The 27,966-nt window shown below is 37.8% G+C and overlaps 1 protein-coding gene across 1 annotated transcript; it reads left to right on the forward strand.

Moving 5' to 3' along the window:
- The first annotated feature begins 1,364 nt into the window (after positions 1-1,364).
- Positions 1,365-27,434, forward strand: klhl4 (kelch-like family member 4). Its single transcript, XM_085426175.1, has 12 exons — positions 1,365-1,526; positions 6,556-7,022; positions 14,384-14,551; positions 15,503-15,639; positions 16,036-16,232; positions 18,318-18,530; positions 19,655-19,841; positions 19,985-20,209; positions 22,066-22,228; positions 23,188-23,400; positions 24,947-25,118; positions 25,492-27,434. Exons 2-12 carry the CDS (start codon positions 6,562-6,564, stop codon positions 25,549-25,551), a joined length of 2,196 nt encoding a protein of 731 aa, XP_085282301.1. The 5' UTR covers positions 1,365-1,526; positions 6,556-6,561; the 3' UTR covers positions 25,552-27,434.
- The last annotated feature ends 532 nt before the right edge of the window (positions 27,435-27,966 follow it).

Genomic DNA, 27,966 nt, shown 5'->3' on the forward strand with positions numbered 1-27,966 from the left:
TCTTCAATTTTTATTACTAGTTTGGAGTTATTCTCAAAATGAAGCTTACCAAAGTACACACATTTACTCTTCAACAAAACCAAAGGCCTTTTGCATTAATGAAAAAAGTAAATAATTGCAGACCTGTGTCACTGCTTGTGATACTATGGATTGTACAGAAAGCAGAAATATATAATAAAATAAAATAAAACTGTTTTACTTAAAAGCTCCTTACCTGCCTCAACTGTGTTTCACAAAACACCAAAAACAAACAAATAAGCAAAAAATACTGAGGTTTTACTTTTAGGGGTCTCTTTCCCCATTTTCCTTTAAAAAAGCCCCCCCCCCCAAAAAAAAAACAAAACAAAAAAAAAACAAAAAACAAAACAAACAACAACAAACAAAAAAACAAAAAGCAAAAAACAAACAAAAAAACCCAATTACATTAACTTATGCAGCACACCTTAACAAATCAAACACAGCTACAACACTGTAACATGTGTTGACGCTGGTAGTAACCTATTATGCTAACATGTATTATCATCTGGAAGTAGCATTTGTTCAAAGAGTTCAAATCACAATGCCATATTTATCATCTAGCAACAAAAAATGGAATTATATACATTTTTATTAATAATGAATAATGAAAAAATATGAATAATGAAGAATTTTTTCCATCTTTATATTTAACACTTTAAAATAGCTCAACACTGTACTGAAACACTGCAAGTGAACTTGTGTGGTAAAACCAAGTATCTATTTCACTACTGATGTACTATACCCCATGTTTCTGGGTTTGTAGCCTCTATAATTACCCACATCCTCACCCAGTAAGACTTACTTACTTTTAACCTTGTGGTTTATATCTTATGGGGACCAGTCTTAAATTCCGGTTAATATTAAATCATTAACCTTTATGATATTGAGTATGGCCATATAAAACTAAAATGTGACTACACCCCCCAGTGGTTGAGTTAAAATACAACATCACTGATACTGATTATTCTTCAAAACACTTTTAACTTGCGTTTTTGTAATGATATCACGAGGACTTACGTTATTGCAAGATGTTTTAAACCTTTTTTTTTTTCATATCTGACTATTTTATTTAATGAGATTAGAAATACAATATTTATAAATATATACTATAAATACTTAAAATTTACTGGTAATTCACAAAAATACCATGTTTAATGGTTTTATATAATAATTGTAATATGTTATAGTTAAAAATCTATGACACATTAAATTTCATCAACACAAACGTAACAGACGCCTCTTATTGAAAAGGGCTTTGTGAAAGCTTTGCTTTAAACACAGGATAGGACCTGGTTGCTTGAATGCAGTTGTTATTGTCGTACAGAGGAAGGAAATTATCAGGAGTTTCCTTCAAAAGAGGAAAGTGCCCCTTTCCTTTCTGGAGAAGCAAACAATTCTGTAGTGAAAGAGTTTGAGCAGTCATGAGGATCATCCCTGTTGGCCATTCATTTTAAAAGATCCTTCCACCATTGGAATGTTGAGGAATATACTTCAAATCAGTTTCTCAGGTAAGAAGAAAGATTACTAAATATTACTGTTTTGTAGATATTTGCTGTAATTTAACTCACACTGTCCCTTTTGCCAGATGATCGTTTTGCCAAACAATATAAACTGAAAGCATAAATTAGTTTAGATGCAAGAAGGGCCAATCATAAACAAGACGTATATTGCAAATATATGTTTTATGAAGTTAAATATATTTGTGATGAACATATGGAAAGTTAAAATATGTGAAGTGAATGTTGAAGAAATGAAATTATTCACAGACTGCCTATTGAAAGACCTTTGTCTTTCCTTTGCCAGACAGAACTAAATACTGTGTTCAAACCTGTCTAATAATTTCCTAAATAGTATGCCATAGTCCATATGTTTGCTATACAGCAGTCTTGTCTGCTTCTTCAGCCATAAAATCACAGACTAAACACAATTTTCTGGCTTTCATAGTAAGTTGACAACCGAATTTCCTTTCTACATAAACTGAGTTAAGAATGTAATAGCAAACTATTAGGTAGTCTTCTGTTTTAAAGGTTGAAATCTCTATTGTGTGGAAAATCGAAGTGGCTTTTGGTGTGTGCACGTATAAGTGTACTTTCATGATTGTCATTTGAGTGCTTGTAATGAAGAGAGAACATAGTGTGTTAGTGTGTGTTTTTTTATGTTTTGATGGCATTGTCTTTGATTGGATCTTGGTAGTCTCTGCCCAACAAATCACATCACACATGTTGAGATACAAGCTCGTTCTTACATTTTCAAAATAAATAATTAGCTAGCATTCGTGATACATAATTAGATAGCAACAAACAAAAACAAGCAAACAAAGGAAAAGATCAAGGGATTTCAAGGAAGGCATTACATTAATTTAGTAGTTTGAATTTTTACACAATTTAATGTAATATATATCATTTAAGACATTTGACTGTCTGATCTTAATGTGACTGCTGCTCTAAACCGACCGCTTACATTCAGTGACTGACTAGGCATGCAGCTATGGTATGTGTAGTAGGGAGACAGATGTTGGACGATAATATAGTTGACCACGCCAATCTGGCATCTCACATTTCATGTGTTGTGCAGTGTACAGCTAGACTGTGCCCTTGACTTCTGTGCAAACAAAAGCAATGACCCATTGCGATGTCACTGTGCATTATAGCATACTTGGACTTTCTAATGTATTTTTTCATTAAGAATCCATTCTGTTGTCATGATGCATTATTGGTAGCATTTTGAAAAACTGTTGGATTGGATGTTTTATGAGACTTTTTTTTTCACACAACTGTTTTAATATTCCTTTAACACATCTAGTCAGGATACAATTCCCCACATCTGCACCTTGATTTTAAAAAAAATATCTTATAAAACATTAAATCCAGCTTCTAGACTAAGATGAATTAATATGTGGAGAATATATTTGCAGTGGAAAAGGGAAAATTTAAAGTTTCACTGAGTCCTGTCTAAGCTTCTGCATTCAAATTAGGAGAAAATCACTGTCTGATGTATTCAAGTAAGAAACTGTCTTGGAGAAAGTTGCATAGTGTTTTGAAAGCTTCATCTGTAAGGATATATGGTAGAGGGTGATGAAGAAGAGTGCCGCAGGTAGTTCTAGCTTGCATGCTAGTTCGCTTTCATGTTAAACTGCAAAGGAGAACATTCATTTCCAGCACTGTTTTGCTACTGAAACACACAATTGCACAATGTAGTTTTTGTTGGTACACATCAAAAGTTGTTTTTTCTTATAAAAATGACTCTTGTCTTGTAAAGTACATTAAAGGGTAGTGAAAACCTGGAAATTTGAATATACTGATGCAAATCTGACAACATATTTAAGGAACTTTTAATCCACAAAACCTTAATTTTAACTAGAGATGGACTGATCCGATATTACGTATCGGTATCGGTCCGATACTGACGTAAATGACTGTATCGGATATCGGAGAAAAATAAAAAATGTAATCCGATCCATTAAATATCAAAAAAGCACCTCACAAAACTTTCGACAAGGCGTAACTCTCCTCATAACCGTAGCACGTGGGAGCAGTGTGGTGATAGAGCGGCTACCAATCCGGCATTTCATCTCCGAGGAAGTGATCCCAGAGAGAAGTAAAGCAAGTGTGTAAGTTCATCTCTGAATGTTTGTAAAGCATTCCCGCGTTAAGCTTAACAACCGATATATGGAGCGACTGCCTCTTCTCTCCCCCTCCGTCTTCTGCTGCTACTTCAATCATGAAACTGATCAGTGATCAGCTGATCGGCTTTTCTGTCGCGAGTCCGTCTCTCTTGTTTGTTTATTTCCCAGAAAGAGGACACCAGCGGCTGAATAACAGAAGCACGTTTAAGCTTGATAATCTGTTGCTAGAATTTATTTAATATTACTTTCTAGACCAGGATTCTTTTCTACGTAGCTGACGGCTGGTAACTGTGCAGGGGCGGATCTAGCAAAGTTTAGCCAGGGGGGCCGATAGGGCATTAACAGGGAGAAGGGGGCACAAAGACATACTTTTCTTTCTTATTCTCATTTAAAATGTTGAGCTTTTATTAAATAATTATCTGAATCTTACACCCAAAGTTTTACTCTGATGTAAAATGAATAGAAGTCCATTACTGTATAGTAACTATTAAGTCTAATATACCCTAGTAAGCTATAGTACTTTTTCCTTTGGGAAGGTACCATCTGTGCAGTCTGCAGTTCTGTTGAAGAACGATGTTGAATCTATTTAATTATTCTTGAAAAATAATTTATTTCTGTGCAATTATTTTCACACTGCATCAAATTAAATTTGATTACTTCGATTAAGCATCATGAGGTGGAGGGTGGGGGGTGGTTCCTTATTTTTTCGTTTTTTTTTTTTTTTTGCTGGGAGTTTTAGAGCCCTATTAGTTAGGTTGCTTACTCTTTAAAATACCAGAATAGGGAGGATGGAGTAGGTTTAAGTTTATTAGATTGATCAGTATTGCTGAACTATGAAATATTTTGGGTGCAGTGCATTTTTTGCATACAGGTATAACAGAATAGCTTTAGTGTTTTGTTTTGTTTTTTTGTTGTTGTTTTTTTTAACTTGAGTATGAACTTATACAAAAAGCAGCAAGATATTAAAAAAACAGTTTTATTGATTAAAAAACACACTATATCGGCTTCATATCGGTATCGGCCGATATCCAAATTTATGATATCGGTATTGGTATCGGACATAAAAAAGTGGTATTGTGCCATCTCTAATTTTAACAGATGAAAAGGTTTGGAGAAATCATTTTGCAAGTTAACTTTAGTGTATGGCTGTATGTTTGATCAGAATAAATGCCAAAGCAATTAAGAAAAACTAATACAATATTGTACATGGCAGACCTCTGTTTTGTTTCTGCAATACATGTATTTTCCTTGTAAAGGTACATTTAGCTGTGTGCACTGATGGTAACTGACAGTGGAATTTTATGGTAGATTTAAAGACTCAAAGAGCTTGTTTTGAAATAGACAAAGGAAACAGACTAGAATTCTTAATCCTTTGATAATGTCATTGGCAATGCACAACCTCCTAGAGCAATATATTTAAGCATATTTTAGAGGTAAAAAGAAATTTAATATATGTGCAACTGCCCCAACAAATAACCCATATTTTAGCTCGAGCTGATCAAGGAGGATAAAGGCATTTTGAGAGGGTTTCCTCTCACTTTTTTGAGTGAAGTAAATATTGGGCATAAATACACAAAGACATTGCTGCATTATCATTTTCATCTATTTCACAGTAGTAAAAGTGAAACTTGTTGTAACTTTGTAATACAGCAATAAAATCTGTGAAAATAGTAGTGGGAAGCTAAGGTGCAAAACATTAAATCTGACTGAGCTATTCCATTGCAGAAATACATAAAACATCCTGATCCTATTCAGATAAAAAAAAAGGTGTTATAAAGTATTCACCACTAATTTTCCTAGTTTACAATGGGTAACAAATGAAATAAAAAATCTATAAATGCTGTCCAAACATATACACTGTTGTTCTGTCACTTTTACTTTGAAATATGTTCAAGTATATGTTAGAAAGGAACAGTAAAATATAATGCCTGACTGCGGAAGAAGGTTTGTAATGACCTTGAAGGCTCATCAGTATGTAGTCTTTTCACTTGTAATTATAGGGGGCTTTCAAGACAGTGAAGGGGAATATATTTTTTCTGCATGGGCACCTACATTGACACATTCTCCCATGAGATTCTGTTTGATGTGAAAATGGCAGACTGCATAAATGTGTGTATTAGTGTGAAATTAATTTCTCTGCCATTTAACAGCGTGAGGTGATATGTGGTGCTTATTTGTTTGAGATTAATGTATCTCATATTTTCTGTTTATAGACAAGCATGAATGTGCATCCACGTAGATTAATGTAATAAGAGCTCCTGCAAATGATCCTAGCATGTAGAACTAGTATATAGTAGTTAGCTAGCTTCCTGTGTTCCTCATTCAACAAGCAGTGATTTACTTTGTTACGGTGTGACCTCATCATCTAGGTTCTACGATACCCCACCTCCACCTCACAGCAAGAGCAGCCAGCTCACATACACATACAGAGAACATACTCATGGTCACACACAGAACAGAATCGAAGGGGTCTATGCAGAGCTGGAGAGAAAGAGAGAGAGAGAAAGAGCGAGAGAGAAAGCGAAACAGACGAGGCGAAGGGGAGGGAGTGTGGATCATGCATGTGCATTAACTCAGCACAGCAGCAGCAGCAGCAGCAGCAGCAGCAGCAACAAACAGAAACAGCAGCACAGGAGGAAAAAAGAGAAAGAAAGACAGAGAGGGGGAACTGGAGGGAGGGTTGTAGTCTAAGGCACAAGAACAATAGCTGCAGAGGACTGCTTTCCATCTCCACTAAAAGAACAACGGAGGAGTAATAGAAGGAGGAGGGGGTGGTCATGATAGTAATGAGACAATAACGGAAGAGAAGAGGCACACTGTAGTCAGTGAGGACTGAAACCAAGGCTCTTCTCTTCTCTGCTCTCCATGTTTTTGGGGACTCAACGTTCCCTTGCCTTATTCTCCAAACCCAGAGGAGGATGTCTGTGTCAGGGAAGAAGGAATTTGACGTGAAACAGATCCTCAGGCTTCGCTGGCGCTGGTTCAGCCATTCATCCCAAGGTTCGGCTGGTGGAGGAGGCGGTGGGGTTGGTGGTGGAGGAGGTTACATTCAGCAGGATGGCCTGGACCACAGAGGAACGCCTGTCCAGGGACGACTGAAAAGTCACTCGCGGGAAAGAGGTGTTGGAGGTCTCCGGAAGACTAACAGCCCAGTACACAGCATCTTGGCACCAACGCCAGGCCCCACACCTGTCTATGTCAGAGCAGGTCATCAATCATGGCATCATCAGCAGAGCACCATCCAAGGTTCCCAGGCCAGCGAAGATTCTTCAAAGAACAGTTCTTCTCCCAGTACAACAAGGAAAGATGACACAAACACTGGCCAAGAAGATGTAAAGAGTTCCACAGAAGACCCTGCAGAGCTGGAGGCCAGAGAAAGGTATGACTGTTATTAGGTGTTAGAAATTAGGAGACTGTGTAAAGTGCTATAACGGTCACTTTTGATCATATACTCAGTTAGCAGACACTGGTTATGGGATGCTCTTTTATAAATACATGGTTTCTTCAGGTTTCACAGTGAAAATATAGCTACTGAATAAAATAAGCAACTGAAAAAAAAAGAAATATTACACATTAGGCAGTATCCCCTTGATTAAATTTTTAAAAAGTGTTTGTTGTTATCAGTAAAAAAAAGAGAACAACCCAACTTTAAATAATAAAGATATAACAGTCATACTTAAAAATGGCTAAACATTGTGAAACTGCATTTTAACTTAAATATTAGCTGTGCCATTATGCATGTAGATCCTCTAATTATGCAAAGATTAAATGAACTGCACAGCCATCATTTTCCAGTTTACTCAGGCTATTCAGCTTCTACCATGGCTCACCTGGGGACAGCTCACTCTCATTGTCCACAGCATGTTAGGCAGGATGAACCAATAAAACATCCTTTTAATTATTCATTGAACTGAAAGCTGAGGCTTTTCCTGCTCCTCTGACTGTGTTGTGGTCCAGGTTACATGCACAGTATTCCTTTGAAAGAGTGTTTTTGTTTTAACAAGGCACACTATGGCATTCTACTATAGAAATATAAAAGGATAGCCGGAAGGAGTGATTACATCACATAACAAGTACTGGACCTATAAAAAGAAGAAGCAGTGCAATCGCATGAATTATCTAGACTGCCGAGCACAACTACATCCACTTTATGAGCTAAAAGCTATTCAAGCTAGTGGCTGGTATATGATGTTTGATTTATTTTCTAGCAGAATGTTATTACAAATCCTATACTGAAGTGAGTTTTACAGCTATAAATCCTTCCCCCTGCCTTTTCATGTTGTGTTTTTCCTCTGACTTCCATGTGATCCTACAGCTTCTTCCAGGAAGTAAATAGGTTAGAGTTCTATATGTGTGTTGCTGTGTGTGTGTGTGTGTGTGTGTGTGTGTTTGCACGCGTGCACACACTGTCTGGCAGAAGACTAAAAGCACGTCATATTAAAGATGAAAAGACCAAGTTTCCTTTTATCTCGGCTGTGACATTCTAAGGTGAATTGGTCCTTAAGCATTGCTGATTTCTGTACGCTTTTGTTCTGTACACCTGGTGAGGAAGTGAACAATGAAAGTAAACCTTCCCCTATGTTTTTGTACAGAGCTCAGTGAGAAAAAAGCACCTAATTCCCAATACATAGTCTCTACCTACAGCCAAAAACGTGTCAATATGAATTGAATAGATATCACAGTCAGTGGATGGTTTGGTTCTCGGGGAAGAACATGAATAATTCTCAGCTAAGGTACAGTTTTGGAATCAATTCAACATCCTGCACTGTGTGTTGGCATAATTGGCAGATGTTCATATTTTTTGAGTCCCTATGTGTGAAAAGTGCATGCATAAAAGATGTGACTCACAGTAAAAATGTGTAACGGTCTGGCTCTCGGGGACCTTGAGTTCATGCTGGTCATGTAAAATACAGCACAGTCGTCACATTCACACGATTTTGAAATATTAAAATGGTTCTGTTTTTGTTGGAGCATATACTCTGCTCTTATGTGTTTGATTGTAGCCTTATTCATTTAAGACATTATCATGACTTATTTTACATTTTGTTTTGCCAGCCTAACCTGTGAAAAATCGAAACAGAACACGACTCTTCAGTACTGACAGACATTTCATCATTTCCCATGTTAAAATTCGCCCTGTGAGCAAATGCTTTATATGATGACGAGTCCAATATTTTTTGATCATTCAGTACAATAAATAGTTGGAAAGTAAAATTTAGTCGTGAGCAGTTATTGCAGAAATAAATAGGTGCATTGCATAATGCCACTTTTCAGTCACGGCTGTGCTTAATGGAAATACACCAACTCAATAACTGTGAAGGAGTACTTGCTGGAAATGACTTTGGGATGGATGTACGATGTAGCCTGGTGAATTACACCAGTGGCTGTGTCACACATCATGGCTCACATGTTCATCTGCAGCTAAGCAGATGTATGGATGTCACTGAGATATGCACATTCATTTACTCTACCAGCTGGGTGGCCTTATTATGTCTCACATCATAAATCCTTGACACATAATTTGTGACAATCCCTCAGGCTGAATCTCACAAATGAGTTCTGCTGGCAGTGAAAAACACAAAAGTTTGGCCTTTTGCTACAGCTAGGAAATACCTGTCAGTCATTTTGAGATATATGCCACTCAGTGACTAGTTTTCATTCATATAATGTCTTCGTCCCACCATTTTCTTTCATTCATAGTAGAATTCAACTCAGATTACTGTCAAACTGAATTATCTGGGAAATTCAATGAAAACTGTGCACCTCTTGTGGCTGTATATTTACAAGATTATATGTAATGTTGTTATACCAAAACATATAGAAAGACAAAAAAACTGACACATGCAATGAGTATTTAGATAATAACACAAAAAGTCAGTGACACATTTATGCTGTGGTTACAAAACATTTGCTGTCCAAGTTACTTCTACATACTGTGTGTGGAAGCTATTGAATCAAATGTAGTGTAGTAAATGGGTTGCTGTTTCCCACACTTGCTCTTAATGCCCCAAATGCTGCATCTACATACTATATATTTGCTCTGTCCTCGTGACTCTCATCCAAATAGCTTCTTTCTACAGTTGACAGAAAATATATGGCAGAAGTTAACCTGAATGGAATGGAAACCCTGACCTTTCCCACATAAACACTAACAGTGGCTTGAGTCAGCGTGCTGTTACTATGAATGATATCTCAATTCCCTCTCCACCACCTTGGAAAAGAAATACCACCACCTTACCCCCTGTCAGCAGCAGTAATTCAGATATTTGTCCAGTTCTTCATAATGGCACAAGGCTTATTAGGTCTATGTGTGACACATCCAGTTGATGCATCCTTAAGATATTTGTAAACTGCAAAACACAAACTTTCTGTTGTAATCTTTAAATTACACCCGGAGGGTTTAGGTGATTGTGTTATTGCCTGTAATAAATTGTGAATGTTGTTTGCCCAATCAGCGTTCTGTATGCCAAAGGCAATCTTAGATGGAAGCTAAAGATGAAGCCAGAATTAACATAAAAAATTTCTTTGTGCTTTGAGCAATACTGAGAAGACACGCATTATGTGCCGCCCACATTTGGTAATTTCTGTTCAAATGAGACATGAATTTTTATGAATTTTCCGTGGATACCATAGAAGGGGCCATGACTTGGTTCAGCAGTTTCACTCATAGCACTTTGCACTGAAATAGATTAAGGAGGTGCAGACTGCGATCAGTTTTATAATTATGACAGACTAAAATATAAATCAATCACAATATGCACAATTACATAGCATTGGTAAGATTTAGGAAAATGCCACGTTTACCACATTTAGTGGCCCCCTTGTAAAGTATAGAAACTTTAAAGTTACAACTATAAACATTATATAACAAGTACCTTTAAATATCCAGTATATACAAGGTTCCATTGAAATGGTAAAATGGTAAATGGTCTGTATTTGTATAGCGCTTTACTAGTCCCTAAGGACCCCAAAGCGCTTTACACATCCAGTCATCCACCCATTCACACACACATTCACACACTGGTGATGGCAAGCTACATTGTAGCCACAGCCACCCTGGGGCGCACTGACACTGCTGTAAGATCACTGACTAATTTATTTAGCCACGAACATCAGATTTATATAAATTATGCACAATCCACAATATGACATCCTCATACCTTATGCAAGTTAACCTGCCACCAGCAAAGCAGTAAGGAGATTTCTGCTAAGATCTGCACATTTTTTCACTTACAGGACGCCCCCAGCTCCTAATACACACATGTGCATGTGTTTCTACATTTGTGAGGACACTCATCTCTTACCCTTTTTGTTTTCTCTTGTTTTGCTTTCATGACCTCTGGGATCACTGAAAATATTTAGGGAGACAAAATATTATTGCTGTGCCCCCCCCCCCCCCCCCCCCCCCCACACACACACACACACACACACACCCACACACCCTTCTGCTAACTGCATTCACCCTGGCCCATTCGACTACAGTCAGAGCAGATTTCACAAGCTATGGTGGTAATGGGTATGCCCACAATAACAATGGCACAGGAAGGAAAAAAAAGACATCACCAAAAAGCTGCAATCTTCAGTGACACGGGGGAAAAAAAGCAGAGAGAAAACTATATTTGTGCAAAAATATCATCTCAGTCTCGATGCCTGGATCAAGTTATTACAGCCAGTGTATAAAATCTTTCCAACATAAAGCCCAGTGGCAGTATACTGACTGTCAGAGTACAGAAAGAAAAGGATCTCATTGAATATATAGAGCTGGCACAAGCTGTATTTGTAGGAATTGTTGGATTTTCCACACAACTCAAGCTACTCAGTAGAATTCTGGGGAAAATGGCTGCTCTAATCCATTTTCAAAGATTCATTTCACATTTGGCACTCACATAGAGAGATGGAGTTGACATCAGTTGGAATAAGAACGAAAATTTCAACAACATATCTGACACATAAATTTATAGCTAAAAAGGTTTAAAAGCTGATGACAAAACTACATAAACAGTCTAACAATCCTTCAGGTATTTTAAATAACCTGCTGTCTATTATTATTTATTCATGTATTGTTTGCATGTATTTATCTGTATCTTGTGGTCAAAAGTTACACAATTGGGCTACAAGTCCTGACAAATGCAATAAATATTGCATTGCCTCTGCCTCACCTGCATAGTGGAATTTTTAAATATGCAGTGTCTCAGAAGCAATTAGTCACACTGTGGTGTGATAGCTCTGAGAGGGTGTGAGGAGCATATGACAAGACTTGGGTTGATATGTGCTCAGTGAAGGAAAACTGATGTAGTATAAGGTGTGATGATAAATAAGGCAGAATCTCCAATTCTGTTCTAGTTTTTCTTATTGTGTTTTGTCTTATTATTTAACTTCTTATAGTTTTGACTTTAAGTAGATGCAAAAAAAAAATGCTTCAGTTTGTACAGTACAAAAGAAATCTGGATGCTCGCTGACAATGCGGCTTTATGTGGATTGCTTTGTAGTGTGCCTTGTGCAATGTAGAGCATTGTCTGTAGGGCAGCTTCTTTGGAGATGGGTGTTCTAGGGTTTTAGTGCCTCTATAAAAATGGGCTATACCTGTGATGATCCAGCCCACTATTGGAAGCAAAATATACACCTCAGAGCAAATTTACTGCTCCCTAGAATGTGATACCAAAGCAATTAGTGTCGGAGAGATTGGTAGGCATGAAAAATCCTTACAGCATGCCTTGGAGCCAATACAAAGGCAATGCATCTCAGTTTTATGGCCCAACTGTTTATTCAGTCTTGTTTGGTGTTCCTCTCCGAGACTCTGGAGTCAGTGGGGAATATCATGACAGGGCAATAAATTACATTTGAATTTAGCATAAAGTCTCCCAATAAAGCTTAGACCATAGGATATGGTATAACTAGTGTGCTGTATAAACAATGCCTGGATGGAAAATGTTTTAGCTTTTAATAGTGAAAGAGGAGAAAGTCACACGCTCGGCTGAAAATTTTTATGATATTAATCAGGATGTCAATAAAACGCCCTCCATCTTTCCTGCAGTATCAATCCCACTGCATGCCAATATATTGCTCTGCCAAGCTTTACAGGGTTTTCGGTTCATTTGTATTGACAAATCTGTAACTTCACTGGTTTATGCAGCTCTCATATCAGCATATGAGTAGTAATGAGCGGGGGACATAAAGTGTTGCTTAAAATAGCAGTGACATTTTTTTTCTTGAGCACTATCAGTCTTTACACAGTAGAAGCGCCATGAGATGACTGTAAATTCCCCCAGAGAGACGGCTTGGGTGTTTATGTAGCATAACAAACAACTCTAAATGTCATTGAGTAGACTTTTCCTGTGAAGGACACCAAAGCGACTGGGCTGCAATATTTGCCATGAGTGTGAGGGATTACTCGGATGCCTATAAAACAGCATGTAATCTAGCAGCCTATGGGGACGGGGACTCAGCCTTACCACAATGCTGTGAGGAACAGGCTGGTTCACTTGTTAAGTCGCTGTTTTTTTGGAAAACACACATGCACACCCAGATATGCAGAGGCACACAGGAACAGACAAAAAGGCATGCGCGCATTCTCGCTGCAAAGCTGTTGCATTGATTGTGCTGCTGGCTTGTCCCATTGGACTGCAGTGCTTAGTTATCCACTTATGTGTGGAGTTTAGTCCATAAGAGTTTTAATTTCAGCTTAGAGTGGCAAGAAAGATGCAGATTCACTGCAGGGAAAAAAGGATTCAGGAGTGCAATGTGTCCAAATAAGCTCTTTTGTGTCGTTGGTAATTTGCTGTTTATCTTGCTGTGTACAGCTATTTAATTTTGTTTTTAGTTCATATTTGGACAGATAGAGTTAACAGCAAGTGAGAGTAATACACTTTCTTGAATAATTTGTCACAGCGCTGCTAACTTGTGTTTCATGTCTTCTAGAAATGGAGTCGCTGCTCCTACATTGGTATTAGATTTCATAAATGACAAAATCATGCAAAAAAAATAAATAAATAAACAAAAGCAAATAATAAAAAAATCCAGATGAATGGCTGAATTAAACAGATCACAAGCAGATCCAATGAGTGAACACAATGGATCTGCTGATACGTCTATTCAGCAGCATATTTTTTCCCCATTTAAAACTAGTAGATTAATGTTTTTGCTTTGTTCCCTAGGCAGCTTTTGAAATTAAAAAAAAAAGTCTCTTTTAATTTTCTGATGATGGGAAAGGTATACAAACTCTGTGTTCACTGGTTTGCATCCTAATTTCTATTCCACTGTGATCTAATTACACCATTGCCCAGCCGTATTCCTGCATTACAGCTTATTCATGGACAAACCCTGTGATCCATTGCATGATGTTGTCAATATTGGAGCCCTTAGTTGAATGGCTGAATTAAAGAGATCACATGAAATCTCTTGAATGCTAAGAACCATTGTGTTCCCTCAGTGGATCTCCCAGCATATTGTGTCAGTTCATCATAAACAAACAAACAAACAAACAAACAAACAAACAAACAAACAAACAAACAAACAAACAAACAAACAAACAAACAAACAGACAAACATTTAAACATGCCTAGATTCCATACCTATAGGGAGGGGCAAACTATTTTTAATGCTGTGTTAAAAATGCAACATGTTGATTATACCGCACAGACTGTAAAGATACTGCAGTCATACAGTCAGGGTTAATTGTTTTTATATTTTTAAATTACACCACGTCTTTTTTCTTCCTCTCTCTTTGCTCTTCTTCCACAGGTTGGTTCTGAGCACCTTCTCCAGAATGAATACCAATTCCTCAGATGAGTTTTTCCAAGCCACAAACCATGCGGAACAGACATTCCGGAAAATGGAGACCTACCTCCAGCACAAGCAACTGTGTGATGTCCTCTTGATAGCAGGGGACCACAAGATACCGGCTCACAGGTTGGTGTTTGTGCCTCTGTCTGCTTTGATTTCATTAATTACTTACTGCTTTAGATCAGAGTTAAAAAGAAGCTCATCTGGATGCACTTCGTTAAGATAGCAATGCAGGCAGTCAGACTTTGGTCTGGACCACAGTTTGCAATAAATTTGGTCAGTTTGATCTATATGGGGGATAATTGGATGAGCTTTGAAATTCAAAGAAAGTCTCTTCTGATTTTCCGGTGACAAGAAAGGTATGCAAACTCAATGTTCACTGGTTTGCATTCTAATATCTCCTCCGGTGTGATCTAATTACACCATTGCCCAGCCTTATTCCTACATGGACAAATATTGTGATCCACTTCATGGCATCTCTTGACTGCTGAGAACCATTGTGTGGATCTGCTTGTATGTCTATCCACACGATATATTATGTTAAGGATCTGGTACGTTCCACAGTGCCAGAAAAGAAGTATCTTAGTAACTTAGTTGCCTGAATTTTTATAGCTGGATTTTTAAATTCTACTTTCAGATACAATCATGTAAAGCAAAGTTTAAACCATAAAAATCCATATTAGAAACCGTAAGCGCGTGTGAATGTATGCTGACTGATTTATTCATTCACATTTCCTTCATGAATCCACAAGCTTGTTGCTTGAGCTTGCTAGACAAATTAGTTAACATAATTACAAGTCTGACCATTGTAGCTATTAACATAACATACTGTATGTGGGATAAAATAATTTATCACAGGCTGACAAAGTGGAATCATACAGTGGTGGAAGGGGGCTATAAATCACTGTAAAATGGAATAAGTACACTGACAGTACATTATGAATATGGTGTATTGAGTCATGTGAGGCATGCTGTTTGTTAGGAAGCAGAGCTTCATTTGGGGGCATTCTTAAAACCACAAGACCATAGATCTCCCACCATGTAACCCAATTCATTGATCTTTTTTCTTTATGGCAGATTGGTCTTAAGTGCTGTGTCGGACTACTTTGCTGCTATGTTCACGAGTGACGTGAGAGAGGCAAAGCAAGAAGAGATAAAGATGGAGGGAGTGGATCCAGAAGCCCTCAGATCCCTGGTTCATTTTGCCTACACTGGTGAGTGCTTATAAAGACATTCACTAGCCCTTGTAAGTAGTTATGAGACTTCTGAAATGCAGCATGATTAAAATGGATCAATAAGACAATTCATCATAGAGCTGGCAGACTGGGCAGGACTTCAACACAAAATTGCTCCTTTTTTTTAAACTGGGCAAATGGCTGTTTGGGAAATATGCTTTAATCAAAATATCCACTTTTTACAGTTTAAAAGTTGTGTGGTAAAAATCATAATAATGGCTATCCTTGTAAAAGATTTTAAGTGATTTCATTATTAATGCTATAATTTAGCTGTTGATGCCTTTTATTTGATTCAAATGTTAATCGCAAAACTGCTTCCATGCAGTTTCGGTCATGTGTTGTTTTTCATGTAGTTTCCATGTTGTGACATTGCAGGTGTCCTTGAGCTGAAAGAGGAGACCATTGAGAGTTTACTGGCAGCAGCTTGTCTCCTCCAGCTTTCACAAGTCATCCAGGTTTGCTGTAACTTTCTGATGAAACAGCTTCATCCCTCCAATTGCCTGGGAATTCGTTCCTTTGCAGATGCCCAGGGCTGTGTGGACCTGCTTAATGTGGCTCATAACTACACCATGGTAGGACTATGAACAGAGCCAGACCACATTTTCGTGGTGGGCTGCATTATTCAGATCATAATAAATAATGGGATTGCACTCATCATTGCGCGCACACACACACACACACACACACACACACACACACACACACACACACACACACACACACACACACACACACACACACACACACACACACACACACACAGGGGATTCTTTAATCATAAAAGACATAACTTTAATACGAATTTTTAAAAAATTTAGTTTCATTACTGTGCACTCACAGGAAGTAATAACCAACCGAGTTCCTGACACCGCTTGTTAGGATTTATTTGTTTAAGATATGCAATTACTCTACATTTCTGTGAGAAATATTCCTGTTGGATTAGGATTCACCCACATGTTCGTCAGATAATTTCTTGCTGGTCATGCAGAACTGACAGCACAAGACAGGCGTTATCTCCTAAAGGACATCTGCTCACTCTGTTTACACAGTCCCCATCCGAGACCAGGAGGTTAATCTAATCATAAAACTGCACAAGAGGCCCAGCTTCCTGTTCAGTAACGTCAGTAATGAGCAGGGATGTTCGGGCTTCCTGGAAGACTATCCTCTATCCCCTCAGCTGAAGATTTTTGTTTTGATAAGCTTGTTTTTTCCCATTGCAGCACGGCAGCTTCTGACACCGTTTTCCTTCATGAAAGAATACTTTAATGTTCAGTATATACACGTTTAATATTATATAGTTTCATATTGCAATATTTTTCCAGCTATAAAATACTTTGATTTCCACACAGGATTTCAATTAATACTTGACAATTTCGGTTTTGTAAATGAATTCTGATCTCAGGAAAGAATAAAGAGCAGTCTTTGTTGCAAACCAGTGCAAATTAAATAGTAATCAAAAGTTTTTGGAAGGTAATTTTCCCAGCCTCGCATTAGTTTAAGTATTAGTTTTTCAATTACTCTTTCAGTTAAATCAGTTAATATCCTGTGCCGCTGGTCTCGTTTTCTGAGGAGTTTACTTGACTGCTGTGAGTCTGCCAGTATCTACAAACACATCCTTTTAAATGGTTATGAAACAAACTTGGCTAAGCTTTCAATTTTGTTGTAAGCTCTTCAGCATTTGCAGTTACAAATTTATTGGTTTAACGCAATGTCAAAGATTGAGCTGGATTGAGTTCCTCCCTTCTCTTTAGCACCAGAGATCAATAGATGTCCCTCATTTCATTAAGGCTCTCCTTGCTAAGCTCTTAAAACCTGCCCTCAAAAGATAGATCGGACTAACACTGCAATGTGTTGCATGTTGATGATCAATAGCATGCTTGTTTCTGGTTTCATGCTTTCTACAGTGAACACTCGATTTGTTAAAGATTATAATGATGAATCCTTTACTGCTTTGTTTAAAGCATAAACAGTGCAGAAAAATGGCCAAATGTTGGACATACCATAGATGCACATATGAGCAGGAATGTTTTATATATCATCTCTAATGGAACTGCCCAGAGACAAAGCCCTTGAAGAGGTAGCCATGCAGTGCTTTAATATTGCCTGGGCTTCTGGCCAATAAATGGAAGATTAATCTTTAGAAAGGCAATAGAAAACAGCTTCCATCAAACTTGGAACTGGACACACCATTGGTGGGATTGTAATGGAGGTTTCCAGAGCCTGTTTTTCATTAAAGACTTATAAAGGCTTATTGGTATCATGTATGATCAGCAGAAAAAATGCCATATTAGCTTAAGAGGAGGCTTTTCGGAGCGAATGCTCTATACCAGATTGATTTGTAGTCTGTTGTTATGTGGATCATTTTATTTACTGAACTAAGTTAAACAGATGATGGCTTCATCTGTTCTTTGGAAAGAAATAATTTGAGAAATGGAGAGCGATTCACTGCGGTTATCGGTTATTGGAGATAAAGACCTTCAAACTGGCACTCTCTATCTCTCTTCACGTTCATTTTTCTTCACCTCTCTGTCCTTGTGCCACTTGGACCTCAGAGATGTAGAAACATACACAGACACACACAAAATGCTGCACCAAGCGTACTCCTCGGCTAATAACTGATGATTATCTGTCTCCTCTGCGTCTCCGCTATGTTCCAGGAACACTTCCTCGAGGTCATTCAGAACCAGGAGTTCCTGCTGCTCCCCACAGCTGAAATTGTTAAGCTGCTCTCCAGCGATGACATCAATGTTCCTGATGAAGAGACGATCTTCCAAGCTTTGATGATGTGGGTGAGGTATGATGTCCAGAATCGACAACAGGACCTCGGGGTGCTTCTTGCTTACATCCGCCTACCCCTACTTCCTCCACAGGTGAGACAGCCGATCAGGACTGTAAGTCGCTTATGCTTGTGTTAGAGCTTGTGACTGATGATTCGGATGGTACAAGTCAGCTTGGCTTCATTACAGAAGGTGTGATTTGTGATCTTTGATACTCTGTCCAGGTTGTAACTCCTCATTTTATAACTTTGTTAACTTAAAATGAATAATGAAATGAATAGAAATAATAACTAACACGAACACAGTTCATGTGATGTAAAATTATGCTGTATTTCTGCAAGTAAGCACTGACTTACAACTTGGTCATCTTGATTTAAATAACCTAACAGGAAACAGATAAGCATTTTTGACAGATATGAAGCATGAACATATCTGTTTTTTTTAAATGGTATTTTATTTTCACTGACAAATTTGCTTTCCAAAAGTAATTATGCTCAAGTTATTTTTTTTTATTATCAGTATGCAGGAAAGTAACCTGCAGCATTATTGTTTGCAAAATGAAAAATATGTGGAAGATATGATACATAAGGTTTTTCATCCATGGCTTGGGAGATGCCATTTGCTGCGAGGCAAATAAACAACAGAAATGAATCATTGTTTTTTTTCTTCTTCTCAAAACTGGTAAAGTTCTTTTTAAGTCTCGCAGGCATAGCGGTATCAATGAATAAATGCAAAAATATATGAAAGTGAGAAAACCCACATAAAAAGCAACTTCACTGCAGTTTCTGTAATGTGCGGAAATGTAAGAGTGCTACTATTTCTCAGAATAGAAAGAAAAGTTTAGCTCTTCTGCAGTGCATTTACAAAAAAGAAGTAAAATCATTAAAATACAGTGTGTTTCATATGTCTTTGCTGTTTTATCTAATTGCAATAATTTATATAGTGACTTCCTTTAAAGTAATAGTTTGATGATAGACAAAGATTAGATAATTTTGTTTTTGCTTTCACCCCATTTTAATTAAAACATATCATAATCTTAATTTTCAATGCTGTTTTGCAGTTATATATATATATGACATCTTTTCCAAAGGGATTTAAAATCTACACATTATATTACAAATACCATTCCACAAGAGAGATTTCTATAAATACCATAAACATTAGAAATTTTCGGCACACATTATAATGCAGCTAATTTTTATTTTCTTGAAATATAGCTCCTTGCAGATCTGGAAAACAACAAGATGTTCTCTGATGATCTGGAATGTCAAAAGCTGCTAATGGAAGCCATGAAGTATCACCTTCTACCTGAAAGACGCCCAATGTTTCAGAGCCCAAGAACAAAACCTAGGAAATCCACTGTTGGTGCACTTTATGCTGTCGGAGGAATGGATGCTACCAAAGGTATCCGACATAGCAACTTACTGAAAAGACTCTGAAGATGGCTTTGCCAGATGTATAAAAAAGAGAGAGCTAGCTTATACACAATTGTTCTAAGTGTATGGCAACACAGGTTATCTAAATTGCGGTATTTTGTTTTATTTCAGGCTCTACCACCATAGAGAAGTATGACTTGCGAACAAACACTTGGGTCCAGGTTGGAGTCATGAATGGGCGCCGGCTGCAGTTTGGTGTGGCAGTGATAGATAATAAGTTGTACGTGGTTGGAGGGAGAGATGGACTGAAGACGTCCAACATGGTGGAGTGCTATAACCCCATCAGCAAAGTGTGGTCCACCATGCCCCCAATGTCAACACACAGACATGGGCTTGGTGAGTGATTGGCATATAACTGGCCAACAGCATATTGTTATTTACATTGGCATTCATGCATTTTTAGTAGCATTATTACTATGTCTGTGTTCTGAAACTTACTTGCCTTTCCATGCACATACATGGAAAGAAAAATGTAGGAAAAACATGCCATACTTCTTTTTCAAATGGAAAGCTATAGGTAGGAAGAGCAGCAGCAAGCCTTCCATACAGAACAGAACAGGAAGCAGTGATAACAGCTCTGATGCTGGTTAAATCAGGCACAGTATAAAAGGAGGACCTAGGGTAGAGGTGGGTTGCAAAGTAGCTTGCAAATGCCCAACAACTGTAGGAAGTTAAAAAAAATATAAATAGCACATTGCATATGAGATTTCCCAAATGAAAGCATTTCATCAGCTGAACTCTTTGCTACTGTAGGCTGGCACTGAGATCATCTTATCTGCAAGGACTGTGGTTGAATTCAACTTTGTGACTTTGTCTTGAATATTATGCTGCCTAATGCCAACTAACTGGAATGATCATTTCATTACAAACTGCAACCCATCAATTTTCAAAAAAAAAATTCATTAACTGCTTTTATTTCATGATGAAATTTTTTTTTACAAAGACATAACACATATGGTTCTATATGTTTCAGGTTTCAGCTCAGTTAACCAAGCAGATTTTTTGAAACACCAAAGAGGATACATATTTAGTAAGGTCACAATTGGTAGGCTGTTAAGAAATTTTTTTTTTTTTGACATATACCTTTGATATTTTTTCCATTCCACTATCAAAGCTTGGCAAGCTGTGCTGGCCCTGCTCTTCCTTACCCTTCCCTGCCCAATAAATCTCATATCAGAAGCATTTTGATTCACAGTTGAAACACGTCTGGGTAACAGAGGAGGGAGATCTTGTCAAAGCATTCAGCTCACTCACACAGTGTGGTCGGAGGTATCAGCAAGCCCAGGAGATCACACTGTACAGATTACCTGCGCTGTCTTTGATCTTTCACGTACCAAATATCTCTTGGTGCTTTGCTTATCTTGTGCATATTTTCATTCTGAATATGTTTTAACTTAGTGTCTACCAACATCCCCGCATAGCCATTTCCTGCTGTGTGCTTTATGGGTAAAGAAAAGGAAAAAAACGTGTTGTTTTTTATCCCCAACCCACAAGCCAGTAATAAAAAGAAGCCTCACTACAAGACCAGTTTTCATTTGACAGTGTTTATGTCACTCGAGGTTCTCTGAATGCGGTCTTGTCCTCATGTTTCCTCTAAATAATTGAACTCTCACCAAAGGAAATAAGTGTTTTCATATAAAAATCCATTGTGCTAAAGCACCCTCTGCATTGACGCTGGTGGAAATAACCATTCCTATGTGACTGGGGGACGAGGAATAACAAAGCAGTTTTATAGTCTTCCTGTTTTCTGAATAGCTTTGGCCAGCTGGTTGACTCACTCTGCTCTGTTCTAAAATGAGAAACGTATCTCTGCTCAGACTCTCTAAGAATAACATTCACTTGGAAATCTTTGGACTTCTTTCACTGATTATTCTCTTAGATGTTTTAAGGTTTCTGTGTTCGAATACCTTTTTCATGTAATTTTGGCAAAAATGTTTGTTTCATTTAACCTCAGTGAGGTAAACACATGAACATTTGAAACAACTTAATATAATTATGCAGACAAAATCACACATGATCAAAACACGCATATAAAATATTAAATATTCTCTTTATTTCGTTATATTTATAGTAGCAAATATTTATAGCGTTTGATTTTTTCATATGCAGTATCTAATGGGACAATTCATCTTATTTATCTTTACAGCATTAATTGTTTGGATAGCATTCATTTCTTATTTCTATTTCTGCAGGTATTGCTGTGCTGGAGGGTCCCATGTATGCCGTAGGAGGCCATGACGGCTGGAGCTATCTCAACACGGTGGAGCGCTGGGACCCACAGGCCAGACAGTGGAACTACGTGGCCAGCATGTCGACACCACGGAGCACTATGGGAGTCACAGCACTTAATGGAAAGTAAGTTGCTATGACCCCCATCTTTGTCTAACCTGTTTGACTATCCCATCATAGCCTTTTAATTAAAATGTGCAACCTTAAACTTTAATGCAAAGTGTGCTATTGTATTTCCGCTTGTCTGCCTCTGAAGCCATTGCCCTCTGCAAATTAGTACTAAGAAGGCAGACATTTGCAGGCAATTCACACTTAAAAAGGAAGTCTAATTGGAGTATGCTCTTTTTTTAGGGTGCTGCCGTCCATAAATTCTACTTTTCTACTTGACTGAAGTAAACTTGCATATAAGGATAGCACAGTTAGTCTTTATTCCTGCACCTCTTAGTCAGTTTTAGCTATTGATTTGCTGGAACAAATGTTTTTGCAGGCAGTAAACTTGCAGCTGGATTTGAGCATGAAATAAAACAAGTATGGTTGTGTAACTCACAGTGCAGTGGTCCAGGAAAAGCTGGAGCACAGTATTAATGCACTATTAGTTCGACAACATTATACTTCCTTTGTGGTCTGCGTCAGATAAACTCCAAGGTGGCTGTGCAACAGTGCAGCTCGGAGCAAAGGCTGCTCTGATTAGTGTGGTAATTTATACAGTATAATCTAGACTCCATAAATGCAAAACACTTGATGTATTTGTATGTATTAAATACCTTACAACACAATTTAAAAGTAAATTAGGCAAATAACAGACCAGCTTTCGGCCTAATTTGAATATGTTTGTGTGCTGAAGTAGAAAAGAAGCTGCTGCTCCTTTGAGCTACAAGCTACATTTAACCCACTGATGTTATCTTTTCTTATCTAAGAAAACTATCTTTGAAAAACGTTCTGCTCAGCACCGTATCATCTACAATCTGTCTTACTATCACTGTTCTGATAATGTTTAGATAACAATTCTGTTTCGAAGCACGCAGCGGCTACTCATTTGTGGAATATTCGTTCATAATTTTGCTTAATTTACTCGAATCTTTCAGACTATTTGCAGTTGGTGGTCGAGATGGAAGCTCCTGTCTTAGGTCGATGGAGTGCTTTGATCCACACACCAACAAGTGGAGCATGTGTGCACCAATGACCAAGAGACGAGGAGGAGTGGGTGTAGCAACATACAACAACTTCCTGTACGCCGTGGGAGGACACGATGCCCCTGCTTCCAACCACTGTTCTAGACTCTCCGATTGTGTTGAGAGGTCAGTAAATGCACGTCCTCATCTCCAGAGTACACAGAAGACAATGGTGTGTTTGGACTGATGTTCATTGAACTCAGTAATGGGTGGGGTCAAGTTAGGAAAATTTCTCAAAGGAACAAAAAGGAATTCCTCTTGATCCCCACCCTGTTCCTGCATTTGGAGACATGTCTGCATTACGCAATACCCTATTGTAGAGACCACTGTTGCTACACATGGTTTTACGTTATAGTATCTGGCACCATCTGGTGGCCACAATATCCTCTTTAGTCCAAACCTGAGGTAAACCCATTGGCGTGATTTAAATACACGTAACTGTTTTTTTTTGTTTTTTGTTTTTTGTGATAAAATACAGACATCATTTTTTCTAGGACATCACATTTTACTCAGATATTTATATATATATTCCCTCTTGTCATGGTGATGCACTGGTCAGTACTGTATAACTTTAGAGGTTTATACCTACTGGTTGAGTAGGTCCTTTCAAGAGGCTGAAACTCCAGATACACCCCTAGTACAAAGAACAACTTTACTGTTCTACCCACATGTTTCAGCCTGTAGCTGAAACAGCCTGTAGCATTCTGGTATTATGCAGTTCTTCCACGGTGAGTGTGTCTCACAAAGATAAAAGGTTGTGCAAACAGAGTAGAGATGTCTGGCACAACTTTCAAGGTACACAGAGCAGAGCAAAAGTTGAAAGCGGTACAGTGTTGTTCTTCCATGAAGAGCAAGTCTAAAAAAGATAAAATGTTGCAAGGCTACAGGCTGAAATCTGCTGGTCAGGCAATAAAGTTGTTCTTCATACCGCATGTGTTGCTGGAGCTTCAACCTCTTTAAACTTTTGTTCTTTTCTTTGCACCTTATTAGCAGATGAAGTTGTGAGTAGAAGTTTTCAGTCTTCAGTCTTCCTCCTACAGTCCAAACACACATTTGGTAGATTAAGTGGTGATTATGTACTTGTGTATATGGTAGTGTGTAGTTCTCTGTCTCTCTGTGTTAGCCCTGTGACCTGTTCAGGATGTACCTTGCCTCTTTAACTTTGCCAACTGGGATAAGTTGGATGAGCCGTTCGATATACATTGTTACTGATGTACTTTTAACAAGCAGCACACAATACTTAATAATAACAACCACAATTCACACTTTTTTCCCATAGTGGACGGATTTTTAAACATTTGAGTGACTGTTTTGTTCATAAGCATAAAAAGTAAATCAAATGATGCCTCTTAACTTCCAATATGGACAAACAGATGAAAAAAAATCTTTCTGTGGAAAATTCTGTCTGATGAGTCAAGTTCTCCCTGGACCGAGCATCTGCCAGCTGCTTTTGGAAAGACAGCTTTGTCTTTTGCTTTAATGTTTCACTTTAGTTCTCTGTGACCATTCAGACATCTGTGATTAAACAGGAGGAACATAAGGCCGTTCCAATTAGTGGGGATGAGATGCTGTTAGACTGACTGAGTAAATGAACTTTTAGAGAAAATGTTGTTTCGCCATACTGAGTAATGTAATGCAAGGCCAGTTGTTCAACCAAATATTTTAATTACAGGTATGACCCAAAGACGGACACCTGGACCACCGTGGCTCCCCTCAGTGTTCCCCGGGATGCGGTTGGTGTTTGCCTGCTGGGTGACAGACTTTATGCAGTGGGCGGATATGACGGCCAGTCGTATTTGAACACTGTGGAGTCCTACGATGCACAGAACAATGAGTGGACTGAGGTAATTGCATTAACTCAATTTAATGAAACTGCAAAAACAAAGTTATGAAATATATTCCTACTATTTTAGATTAGAAAAAGTATGAAAAAAATCCAGCGGAGAAAAATAAATAGTTTAAAAAGTTATAAAAAGAATAAAACTTTAATAGAACTGCAGATATTTTGCTAGAACAGTTACAACCAACATCACCGCTTCAGTTAAATCTGAAGTGACTGAATCCTATCAATATTTTATAGTTGCTTTTCTTTTTGCATGTTTTTTTGGTTTAAATCTTGACCCTTTGACCTCCTTACCAGCATGAAGTAAAACAGGATTTTTTTAAAAAGCCATCCTTACATGAAAGACTGATGTGTACCTCTCTGTCTTCCTGTAGGAGGTCCCTCTTAACATTGGCAGGGCAGGCGCCTGTGTGGTGGTGGTGAAATTGCCTTGAGCGTTTTGTCTCAAAACAGCATGGGTAACAAATGAGGGAGCAGCAAAGAAGAGTGGACAAACAAAACAACAGATCAAGGACGGTTCCTTTGAGAGTCATGCTTTTATTTTTTCTTACTTTAACTCGCCTCTCCAGAATTTTCAGAGGGAAACACAGACAGAGCCTTGCCCATAAACCAGTGTTGCTATCATTAGTGGACATGCCTGCCCACTGGGAAGGACTTGTTCAGAAACTGGAATGCACTGCACATTCTTCACATTCTCGACCAATCAAGAATTTTCATAGACTCGGCCAAGCTGCGGAGAATCAGCGCCAGGCCTTTGTTGTACGGCTTTGTTATACTAGTTTTATGAAAAGTGATGTGAATGTCTGCAAGATTACATTTAAAACTTACAGTCTGAACAAATAAGCCAAACTCCAGGTTAGTTTACATTTCTACGCAAACATTTCGTACCAGTACCATCTCACACAATATATTTTTGGGATTAAATCTCCATTTATAGCCACTATAATGAAAATTGTTGTAACAAATAGAAATAACCGTACCAGTGTCTTTCCTCATGGGTGGTCAGAATCACTTCTGAAGCATAGGAGACCACTGTGAACACTGAGGGTTGAAGTAAAGCAATGAAATGATCTTTTTTTTCTGAATAAAATATTTAGACGTTTTATTGCTTTTATTTTGCTTTTTTTAAGCCTGTAGCTAAAAAACACCAAAGTCATTTGCTTGTTTTAGATGTCTTGTTACTAGTTACATGTTCTAAAGGTTTACAAATTTGTGAATTACAGAAAAATATATCACATTGATATTTCACATTGCTGTACAGATTTTTGTGAACTTTCTGAAATGACATTTGTGTTTATAGGATCATGCCTAAACCAGCGCCCTCAGATCACTACAGTCATTGCTGTTCATTTGGCTTCCTTCCTGGGCATGCTAGCCGAGTGAATGTTTCGTTTGATTTACATAATATTATATATGACGATCATTACCGTCCTGTCTGTATTTTTAAGGATATAAGACCTTCTGAGTTACATAGATCTTTTTTTTTTTCATCACAAACCCTTGCAGTGGAATCAGGTGCATCTAAACCAGCTATGTGAATCTATGACAGCTTTTATTTTACACGTTACCTGCAGCACTAGGAAACCTGATTGCCACAGCACTTCACTATTGCAAATGTTTCGAATTTTTACATTTGTAGTTGGTATATCTGTTTAGAAAAACGAAACATTACGACCTTCTTCTTAATAATTTGTAACTGTAATTCGAACACGTTCTGGGGCCAAATGCTAATGTTTTTATCATAATTTTGTACAGCATGAGAACCAATAAATAAACTGACTTCAGTCTTCTCTGCATGATCAAATCCATGTTTAGAGTTGTGGCCCCACACCAGGCACATTTTCATTACTCTTGTTGTTCTGCTTCAAGTAAACATAACCGATTCTTTGACTAAACAGGCTTGGAAGCTGCTTTGATGTCTGTCAGCGTTAACCTTAGTTTTGTTTTCGCTGCAGTGCCCTCTTCTTAAATCAAGCAAGCATGTTTGTTGATATTGCTGTGTTTTTTCAATCTCCCATCAACAGAATGAGGACCAAATGCTTTTGCTTGCCTTTGTTTTTTCCCCATTGTTTACCCTTCAAATAGTCCCTTCAACCCACCATCCTCTAGCTTGTTTGGTAAGATTTCAATCACTTTCGCATACATAATATTGGCTTATGTGTCCACGTGTGCACTTTTTTTTTTTTTTTTTTTAAATTTTCAGGAACCTGTTGGTGATTTTAAAATACACAGCATATTAGACACATAACAGGAAAAAAATCCCTTTTGCACTTTCCTTTTTTTCACGTAATGTAAAGATTAATCGTCTTCTCTAGCTTTCTATTTTTGTTTATCTGCATCTTTTCCTGCCAGAGCTCATGAGGGAAATCAATAAAAGGATAATAGCTTTGATCTAAACTCACCTCTCAAAGTAAAATGTGGAATTCCTCAGTATATATCTGTACATTAATTTGAGATGCAGTGCTGTGGAAATATGGGGCCATGATGATTAGAATTACTTTATTCAATTTGGTCCTGCGAAGATTGCAACAAGATGCAAATATACAGAATTCTGTATACTCATCTCATAGTTTACCTCAGTATTGCCTAATCTTTAACAGCACCGTCAGACTAAGCTGCTTTACCAAGTCAATCTAGTAATAGGTTAACAGCTGCAGTACACACATGGATACACACTGAATTGGCTACGTGACTGAACTAAGATCCACTGCCTCAAATCAAAATTTAATTCTAGTTTCAAGGGCCCAAGAAAATGTGTTTGTGCCACAACATGTTGCTGAACACCTCTGGAAAAATATATAAAATATTAAGATCCCAATGGGTGGAGTAGCTTGACTGTTTCTGAGCTC

This window comes from Rhamphochromis longiceps, linkage group LG2 (assembly GCF_057381845.1).
Source record: "Rhamphochromis longiceps isolate RC_006_pf linkage group LG2, R_longiceps_female_GT1.1, whole genome shotgun sequence".
NCBI lineage: Eukaryota > Metazoa > Chordata > Actinopteri > Cichliformes > Cichlidae > Rhamphochromis > Rhamphochromis longiceps.

Coding starts and splice junctions, on each gene's coding strand:
- klhl4 (XM_085426175.1), top strand. CDS start 6,562: ATGTCTGTGTCAGGGAAGAAGGAATTTGACGTGAAACAGATCCTCAGG. Junction 7,023..14,383: donor GAGCTGGAGGCCAGAGAAAG/GTATGACTGTTA, acceptor CTTCTTCCACAG/GTTGGTTCTGAGCACCTTCT. Junction 22,229..23,187: donor GTCACAGCACTTAATGGAAA/GTAAGTTGCTAT, acceptor CGAATCTTTCAG/ACTATTTGCAGTTGGTGGTC.